General features: G+C 34.7%; 1 protein-coding gene across 1 annotated transcript in view; it reads right to left on the bottom strand.

The window, feature by feature from the left end:
• Positions 1–1,820: 1,820 nt before the first annotated feature.
• The window catches only part of LOC107628091 (magnesium transporter MRS2-I-like), a 31,101-nt gene continuing 22,823 nt past the window's right edge, over positions 1,821–10,098 (bottom strand). The window contains exons 11-12 of the mRNA XM_088505167.1: positions 2,313–2,435; positions 1,821–1,901 (exon numbers count right to left, since the gene is read on the bottom strand). Of these exons, the coding sequence (XP_088361293.1) occupies positions 1,821–1,901; positions 2,313–2,435 (204 nt within the window). The remainder of the gene's footprint in view (positions 1,902–2,312; positions 2,436–10,098) is intronic.

Genomic DNA, 10,098 nt, shown 5'->3' with positions numbered 1-10,098 from the left:
TGGGCCTCGGAACCCAGAACAGAGGAAATCTCTCCAAAAGACACTCGTCGACAAACCATGGATACTCACCTTCTACAACGCCTACCTTCAAAAACATTGACTTGAAACCCTTATAGGAGGACCTATACAAACTAAAGATGGCGCGATCAGGAGCACTAGCTAAATTCAACCAACATCCCCGCCTAACCCCCTTACACTGAAACAAAGCAAAGAAGACCTCCAACGACGGTTCAACCTCCAAACAACTCATCAAAACGTGGAAAGCCCTAATGAACGCCCACGAATTAGGATGTAACTGTGACAGGGCACATTTCAACTGCATCAACACACCACATTCAAACTCAGAAAAAGAAAATCTTACGCCTAGGTCAACAAAAATACAGCTATAAATAAAAAAGAACTCAAACCCCTCCCCACGATGAAAAACACGATCGTCAGCGGTACACGGAAGAAACTTAAGTTTCACATCACTACCCTCTCTAACCCATGAAGAAACAGAACCTAATTGAGCAACACTAAGTTCATCATCAAACACAGAAGCATAACCCTTCACCGATTCGGCAACCCATGAAAAAGGATTAACTGGATCCCAAACCCACACGTCTTCAACAAGTTTCACCTCTGTCTTCACAACTGACCCTATCTCTACCTTCTTCCCTTTCTCCATTTTCGAGCAACAGTATAGAAGAGAAGACAAAACAAATAAGGGAAGAGCACAACGAACCTTTACTCATCTTCCGCGAACAAGAGAGAAGAAAAAACGAAAAACCACATGCAAATGGATAGAATAAAAAACCAAACAGTTGGCCCACTATCCCTACCGCAAGCGTTACACCTCCCAGGACAAACCCTAGCCGTCCAACGTGCAGAGTATCAAATTCAATCAACGGCCTGATCTTAACACCCTTCCCAAAACCCAAAGTGCATTAAATGCAGTTTCACTTTCCAAAATACAACTCTCTCTCCTACTACGCACTCCGCGCGAAAATTCAAAGCAACTTCAACAAAGGCAGTGAACAAGTTAAGCTTGGGGGCTCCGAGTTATAGCTCGGCACAAAAACCAAAATTTTCGCGAAATTCAATTCCGAGTTATAACCCACAGGTGTAAGCTTAACCTGTTCATAAGATCAAGAAACAGGTCAACCTTGGGGGCTATGATCCGTTAGAGTAAAGCAAAACAAACAACATCAAACTCGGAACTGAACTAACGCATAAACTCTCTCCAAATCTCTCCTTAAACTCCGAAAATAAAGCACACAACGGATGGAGGCTCCACCCAGTCCAACAAATCTGCGTAACCACCCTCAACAAACCCCAATATATACGAATGACATACCCAAGTTGTAGGTACGCTATTCACTTTAGTTTTTCCTCCTGAACTCTCTCATACACACACTTACTTGAGCGTTGGAGTCCCTTTTCAGGTACCCAATGCCGCCTCTCCAGAAAAAGACGACGTTCCATCCTCATCACTCCAAAAGAAACCAGTCTATGTGTTACCAGAACATGCTATATCTCGGAGTCGATTCTCATACAGAAACATAAGTAATATTCAACTAATACTTAAGATGCTCACATATACTTAAAGTGCAGTATATATAAGCTCGAATAGCTCTTTTATAAAGTTGTTATACTCCATGTAAAGCCCGCAGCCCTAAAGAAGTAGTTACGAATAAATCAGTAATTGTTACAAAACTATGCAAGGGCCCGCAATGTAATTTCAGAGATTATAACCACTGTTTGATAATTGTTAGAACTTGGAAGGAGATTTCTAATTACATGTTAGTTTATATATTTTACCTTCTAAAATTATCAAAGATTCAAAGTAACCCCTTCTTGCGAGCATAAGCAATAATTGTGAGAAACAGAGATGCAGTGCACATTGCTGTGACAATTATTACCTGCCATATACGTATACACCGAAACTTCTATTAGATTATATACATAAAAAAATAAAAAACTTAATCTCAAAATATACGGTGCATACAAAATTATGTTTCACTTAATTGCAAGCCGAAATTACCACTTATACCCTACAATTTTCATAAAAAACCGATTTTGACCACGCGATAACATCTCTACGGTTACCCTTCAGTAACTTGGCCGCATGTCGATTTTAGGTTCCTAAGTCAAAATGTGTAACCATCATAGCCACCAAAATTTTTTTTAAAGAGGAAGAGACTTGAATGTACGACTTCTAAGTGAGTATAAAGACTATATTATTTGAATTATAACTCTTTGACCACCAAATTTATAGTGATCTCAGGCATGTATGTGCATAATATTAAAAATAAAATAAAAACTGTGCATACCCATTTGAACATGAAACCATGGTTCTTATTCCAATTGTACGGAAAACTCAAGCCAAATATATCATTGGTCATCAATGCAAAGATAGCTAAACAAAGATTTCCTGAGCTAAGGACGAGCTCCCACTGCATACGATATACAAAAATATGACTTCACATATATAATTTGTTGAACCGAATTATAATAAAGAAGTCGATGAAAACCTTTTCAATCAACAGTTTTTAACTAAAACTTTCTGGCGTGGGATTGGAAAGGAATGTAAAAGACATTAAGTAAAATAAAGAAAAAACGACTATTTTTATACATAAATATTTAAAATATTAACAAAATTATTCGTAAAAAAAATAAAATTAAAATTGCATCCATCAAATAAAAAAATTTATTTGATAAAAATATCCAAAAATAAATTTTTGTTGAATCCTTTAAAAAAGCACTAAAAAATTTTGAAACCTCTCAGACGTTTAAAATACTTTTTTTAAAGATGTTTTTAAGTAATTAAAATTCAATACATATAATTAATTAAATTATGTTATTTTTATCAAAATTAGATCAGATAAATTGATTTAGCCAAAAAATTAATAAATTATACTTTAAACCAATCTAAATTAATATCTTTTTATAAAAAATAACTACAATATTTCTATTATAAAAATAATTAAAATATTCTTATTATATATATATTTTGAGAATCTTAAATTTTAACCCTTTTTATTATCTATATATATATATTCTTATTTTATATATATATATATATATAATAAAATATTTTAGTTATTTTTTATAATAGAGTTATTATAGTTATTTTTTATAAAAAAAATATTAATTTAAATTAGTTCAAAGTTTGGTTTATCAATTTTTTAACCAAATCAATTTGTCTGATCTAATTTTAATAAAAATAATACAATTTAATTGATTACGTATATTAAATTTTAATTACTAAAAATATCTTTTAGTCACAAAAAAAACAATTACTAAAGATATCTTTTAAAAAAAACGTTTTAAGGAACTTTATTATAGTGGCTCCCAAAAATTTTAAACTACCCTTTTAACTCTTCCACTCTCTTCTTCAATTTCTCTAAAAACCTTCCATCTTCATCACCTTAATCAATTTTAACGCCATGACAACAACCACAGCACTGCCATTATCATCATTGTCACCGGGAAAAAAAAAAAAGGAAAAGTCTTCAAGTAAAAAAAAAATTCTCAATATAACAAAGCAAAGAATATGCTTCTCCCTGACCCATTATTTAAATTCTCCAATTCAATAATGGCCAAGTTGCTCCTTTAACTCAAAGAAGAAGGAAGGTTGAAGAATATGCTGCAAATCCAAAATTCTTGCTTCGATGCGGTTGAAGCCAAAGAAGAAGGAGAGCGAGGAGCCATCATCTCTGCGACGACCGTACGTCCAAGCGGAGCAGCAAAATTCTTGCCTCGATGGGGTTGAAGCCATAGAAAAAAGAGGGCAAAGAGCCATCATCTCTGCGACCGTACGTCCAAGAGGAGCAACTGCAACCCTCCAATGACGATGTTGATTATGATATTGGCGGTGGTGGTGTGATTATTGTTGTTATGGTGATAACGATGAAAGGTTATTAAAGTTTAGGATCTGAAAAAAAATGGATGGGATAATTTTGGAGATCGAAGATAATGGAAGAGATAACGATAATTTGAAAATCTTTTATGTTTTTCGAAAGAGCCAAGGAAAATTTATTGTTTGGGTATTTTTGTTAAATAATTTTTTTTTTTATACTACATTGTTAATTTTATCTTTTTATGAATATTTTTGTTATTATTTTAAATATTTGTAGATAGAAATAGTAGCTTTTTTTAAATAGAAGTAATAGTGTAATACTATGATTTTAGCCTAATATCTCCTAATTTTTAAAAATTTTTTTTGTTTATTTTAAATTTTAAATCATAAATTTTTTATTTTAAATTTTAAATTATAAACTATAAATTTTAAATTTTTCAAAAATTGAGAATTTTTAATATTAAAAAATTAACTAAGACTGTGTTTATTTAATGTTTTTTAAAATATAAGACAGAAACATAAAGACACAGACACAAAAATAAGTATATATACACACAAAGGCACAATAAAAAATAATTGTGTTTGGCAATCTGATAGACAAAACAATAATATTTTGTCTTTGTCTATTTTATCCTCAATTAAAAAATATCAATTTTATTATTTATGTTTTTATCTTCTTCCCTCTTTCTCTCCACCAATTTCAAAAATTCATCTTTTTTCAAAAAAAAAAAAATTGCAAAACCAATCATCAATCAACTATAAACAAGATTTAATATATAGACTATGAGGTTGAAGGGAAAGGATTTTAATTAAAATAAAAAAAGAGTAGAAAACAATGAAAAAGAGAGATCCTGAGAGAAAAAGTGAGCCGTTAGTCTTTCTCCTCTCCATTCTCCACCCATTCCAATTTAACAACCTCCATTACCACCATCACTACCATCATCTTCATTTTTTCGAAGACTCAATCCCTTCCACTAATTGTTCAAGTATAACATTCTTCTCTCCAATTCCGTCATCGACAACACATCTTCCAATGAGGACACCATTGACGTTCTTGACATCGTCAACGAACAATCCTCTCTTGGTAATGCAGATGACGGCATTGTTGCCATTGGCAAAGAACCATCCGTCAACCATTTTCACTATTTCTTCTATTATGTCAATTTTGAGAGGAATAGGTTGAGATAGTACCAAAAAAATAAGGATAACATTGTCCAAAAAGATAGTTTAATCTGTGTCTCAACTCAAAAATCCGTATCTTAGCATTATGAAGAGACACAAAATACATGTCTTTTGTGTGTAAGTGTGTGTAACTGTGTCTTTATTATTTTATGTCTCAATAAACAAACAGCACACATGTATTACCGTGTCCATGTTTTTGATGGACAAAAACACTAAACAAACACTACCTAATATAACTAACTAAAAGTTAGTTTCCTAAATTTTTTGTATTTTGAGAAGTTTATATTTGTAGAATAATGGAATGGTTTAAAATTTAGCATTTTGTATTTAATTATGGTATAAAATTCAGCTGCTTTATCAGAGTGAATTTCTCCACCACCTCCATCTGTTCAGTAGTCCACTCTTTTGATGACGACGTCACTTTCAGTGATAGATACTGCAGGGCTAAATTTTTTTTTACGAATTCTAGTCAGAAGTCCCTCCATCACCTCCAATCATACATATGACGATTTGGCTTTATAGTTTGACAGCGTGAATACTATTTTAAGTTTTTTAAATTTAAACTATTTTGACATTCTTATTCTAACATATGTTACTGCTAATCTTAAGTTTTTCAGTTTAGTTAATTAGTTTAATTTAGTTAGATTCAATTTTCTGGCTTTAGTGGATTTAAGTTGTTAAGATAGGTTCGATTTAGGTTAGTGAGTTTGAACTATTGAAAGTGTTTGAGAATTTCTTATTGTTGATGGATATTGTTGTTTAAGTGATATAATGCCATATTAATTTGTTTATGAATTATTTAAATGAATTGTTGATGGATAGAGATTTAGACGCCTTCTAATTATAAATGACGCTCAACCTAAATTTCTAATAAATCTAAATATATAATTGAAGTTTATAGATTATTTCAAATTTGATTTAAACTACTAATCTTAAGTTTTTTATTAATAGGTTTGTGTTAAATAACAATGCATGTACATAGGAGTGTATCAATGTCATCAAGCTGATGTACAATCACCCATGGCCGATCACAAGAAGATCCATGCTGAGACCAAAGAACGATGATTTCAGACGTGGGCGGCAAAAACTCAACATATTCAAACCTTGGCTAGTTTGTATTTTCTATTTCGTTTAATTATGTATTTAATTTCGATTAACTAGTGCTAAATGTTCTTTGTGAAGAAACAATTTATATGGGACAAGACTCATGATATCATGATCAAGAAGATCTTCGACCATCAGATGGTTAGGCGGCTTCAGCAGATGATGGAGGACGTACGTGAGAGGCGCGATCACCTCACTATTTGGCTCCACCCACACATTAAGAAGGCATTGTACGTCTATTGGGAGACTGATGAGGGGTTCAGGCATTGCCGCCTCACAAACAGAGCTAACAGAGCATTTACCATGTCGTCGAAGTTGACTTTCATGAAGACAAAAGCTAGACTGGTATCTAACTTATTTCATTTTGCTATTAAGTTTGTCTTGTCTTTGACATTTAATGTCATTATTACTTGATTTAACATATTGTTTCAACATGTGTAGTCTAAGTCGTTAGATCGTGATGCGATGATGGTAGAGACCTTCAAATATACTCACACTTTGAAGGAGAACAAGGAGAGATTTGCTAATCGGCGGTCTGTGGATCATTTTGTGAGTAAACATCATTTGATGTAAAGATTTCAATTAACTCCTGTCGTCCTAATCATAACATATATTATGCAGGAGTCCTCCACGCAGAGACTAGTGGCCACAACCCAGCAATTCCATCCTACTAAAGAGGACAACAACAACTCTGCTGATGCAGTCATCAATTCTGACACGGTTTGGTGCGAGACCACATCTAAGCTGTACAAGAATTGCGTCTACGGGATGGGATCGTTCTTCACCAACAACCTCTGCACCTCCATATTGAAGGCTACATCTGCCTCTGCCACCAGTCGCGCTGTCGATCCTGAGGACAGCAACGTCGATTTGAGAGAGCAGGTGCTGAATCTCACCCAAAGCCTTCACCAACAAGCTCAGCAGCTGCAATAGTCTGAGGGGAGAGATAATGAGATCCTAGCACACGTGTCGGACACAGATCCCCTTTGGCTGGTGCTTAAGTAGGAGCTGAAGCGACTTGAGCGGATGAAGTAACAGATGACCGTGTACTAGGAGTAGAAGCGCGTTAATGGCAGTGGTGTTGCTTGAGGGGTACCGACATCACTATCTAGTTCGCCGCCTCAACAAGACCAGGGAGATGACAACAACCATGACTATCAGGATCCGTAGTGATTAGGATTTTGTAGACTATTTGATTGTATTTTATTTATTTGACTTTTTATTTTATTTGTACACTTGATATTTAATAAAATCGTTATTTGGTTTCTATTATTTAGAATTTGACTATTGATTGTGTAAAAAATAAATTAAAAAAAATAAAAAATAGAATTTGACTACTAATTGTGTTTAAAAAATTAAACAAAAAAATAAAAAATTGAAGTTATTGTCGGATTTACCAGCGAAAATATTCTGCCAGTAACCAAATAATTTTCAGGCAAAAAATTTCCCATAAAATCTGATGATAAATGATTACCGGAATAAATCCGACGGTACTCAACATTTTTTTTGTAGTGTTAACAGATCAGCAAGCTTCATTCACCTCCACTCTCACGCCAATTTGGTATGCTTTTATCCAATCACCCACCCTATCCCCCCTTATATTGTTCTCCTTGGAATTAGCCATGAACATTGAGCAAACCTTGTGATCGTGATTTTTGCACAATAGGTACACACGGTACCCAGCGTCTCATATTGTAGCACATTGTCGATAGGAGTGTTCACGGATCAGATCGAATATGGCTAAAATTTTTATCCAACTCGCAGTATAATTATCATATCAGATTCCATATCTGCATTTTTTAGGTTTGAATTCAATCCGATCCACAATTTTAAGGATCGGATTGGATATATCCGGTAAGAAACAAAAAGTAAAATGTAAAACCTGAGAGATTAGTAAATAATTATTTAATAAAATAATTATTAATTCAAGAAATTAGAAAATGAAATTTTAGGGTTTAATGTGGTAGAATTAATTAAAATATGAATTTTGACACAAATTTTGAAGAATTTAGCCCAAAATTGAGCCAAACGGGCCGAACCGAGCCCATATTAGGCCCAAGGCCCAGCCCAATTCAATGACATAAAAGAGCTTCAGCTCTTCTTCTCTTCTCCAAAATGAAACCAACGCAGAAAGCTTGCATGAGGGAGGAGGAAGGAGACCAAACCCTCACTCAATAATTCAACCTCACATAACTTTTGATCCGGAGCTCCGATCGCTACTCCGTTTGCGACCACCACGTCGAGCTCTACAAAGCTTAGTGGTCAATTTGGTAAGGAATTTACATTTTCCTTTTCAATTTGCTCTTCCCAAATTTCGAAATCTAATGTGAAATTATGTTGAATTTTGCATGATTTCGGTGTTTAGGTTCGAGTTAACCTGCATGGATTGTCGGGTTTAGCTTGTTTGAGCTGTGGGTCAGGTAAGAACCCTCCAACCTTTTGTGAGATGTTGATTTAGTGAACTCTATATTGATTATAGTGATAATTGTGTGTTAGACTGAAATTGGTTATCGGTTGGAGTTAATTTGAGAAATTGAAAGCTAGAGGATTAGCTTTGGAGGCTGGGTATCGTTGGTGAGGGGGCTGGAGTTGTGGAGTTTGTGGTTCAGAAATGCTTGAGGTGTTTCAGGTTATCGGGAAATCGGCCAAGGTATGGTTTAGGTTTCTCGTATTTAATATATAATGTCTTGTGAAAGTTTAGGTTAGAAGACCATAGGATAGGTTGGAATGAAAGAAGATGTTCAATGCTTAGCACCTTTGATAAATGTGATGATCTGAATTGAGTGTATGTTGGATGGCTGCTGTTTATGTTGATGCTAGTATGTTGATTGATGAATTGGTAAAGGATGATGTGATGATATGATTATATGTGTATTGAATGAGTTGTTGATTATATTGTTGATGCAAAATGAGGAATTGAGGTTTGAAATTGTGTGGTTATGAAGTGTGGTTGGAGGAATTGTGATGTGAAGAAATTTAATGTTGTGTTGATGTACTATGATATGATATTGTGCTGAATCTAGGTGTAGAATTATGAATAAGTGTTGAGGTTCCAAGAAAATTGAGGTTTGCAGTTCTTTGTGAAAAATTAATTTTTGGCCAAAATTCGGCGAGTCATAACTTGGCTTCCGGACTCCCAAATGGTTTCAAACTTATTTCATATGAAAATTGGATCTGTGAAGTTTATGTCGTTTGAAGAACAGATGAAAAATATTTTAAAACGAAAAAATTATGCGCGTAGAAAGTTTGGGGTTTAAAATGATAAATCTGCAGCATTTCAGACTTAAGTAAAAATTTTGACAAAATGTACACCCACGCGTACGCATACCATCCATTCGCATATGGTAGCTACTGCCTGGTTTGCATGTGTACGCGAGATGGGGCATGCGTACGCATTTTGGCCCAAGCACGTACCTACGCGTACGCGTGGCTCCTGTTTCGGCAAAAATGGATTTTGTGTTTTAAAGCTCAAATTCGAATCTCTAAACTTCTATTTTCATTCTTTTAGCCCCTAAAGATTAGTTTTAAGTGTAGTGCTAAGATTAGGCTATGGAAAGCAAGGTTACTTGGAAGTAAAGGAAGGTCTAGAGTAACTGAATTGAGATGTTAATGATGAGATTGGGGATGACTGTGTGTGGCTGGAATGGTCTAGGTGTGTGTGTGGCCGGAATGGTCGAGATGTGTGTGTGGCTAGAATGGTCGAGAGGGCAAGATTTGAGTGCGATTCCACTTGCTTGTTAACTTGAAAATGTATTCGGATGGAAACTTGAGGACAGAAGCTCCCTCTCTTGTCGTGATGAGGGTGTGAGGAAAGTGGAAAGGCACTCTCCTTCGTATTGTTTCCCCCCACATTCTTCTCTAGTTACAAGGTGGAAAGGCACACTTCTTCGATATGGAAAGGCACTCTCCTTCGTATATCCTCTAGGAGAATGTGGAAAGGCACACTCCTTCGATGTGGAAAGGCACTCTCC

Source organism: Arachis ipaensis, chromosome B2, assembly GCF_059453495.1.
Source record: "Arachis ipaensis isolate K30076 ecotype BB chromosome B2, ASM5945349v1, whole genome shotgun sequence".
Lineage (NCBI taxonomy): Eukaryota > Viridiplantae > Streptophyta > Magnoliopsida > Fabales > Fabaceae > Arachis > Arachis ipaensis.
This window is presented reverse-complemented; position numbering and strand designations above follow the sequence as displayed.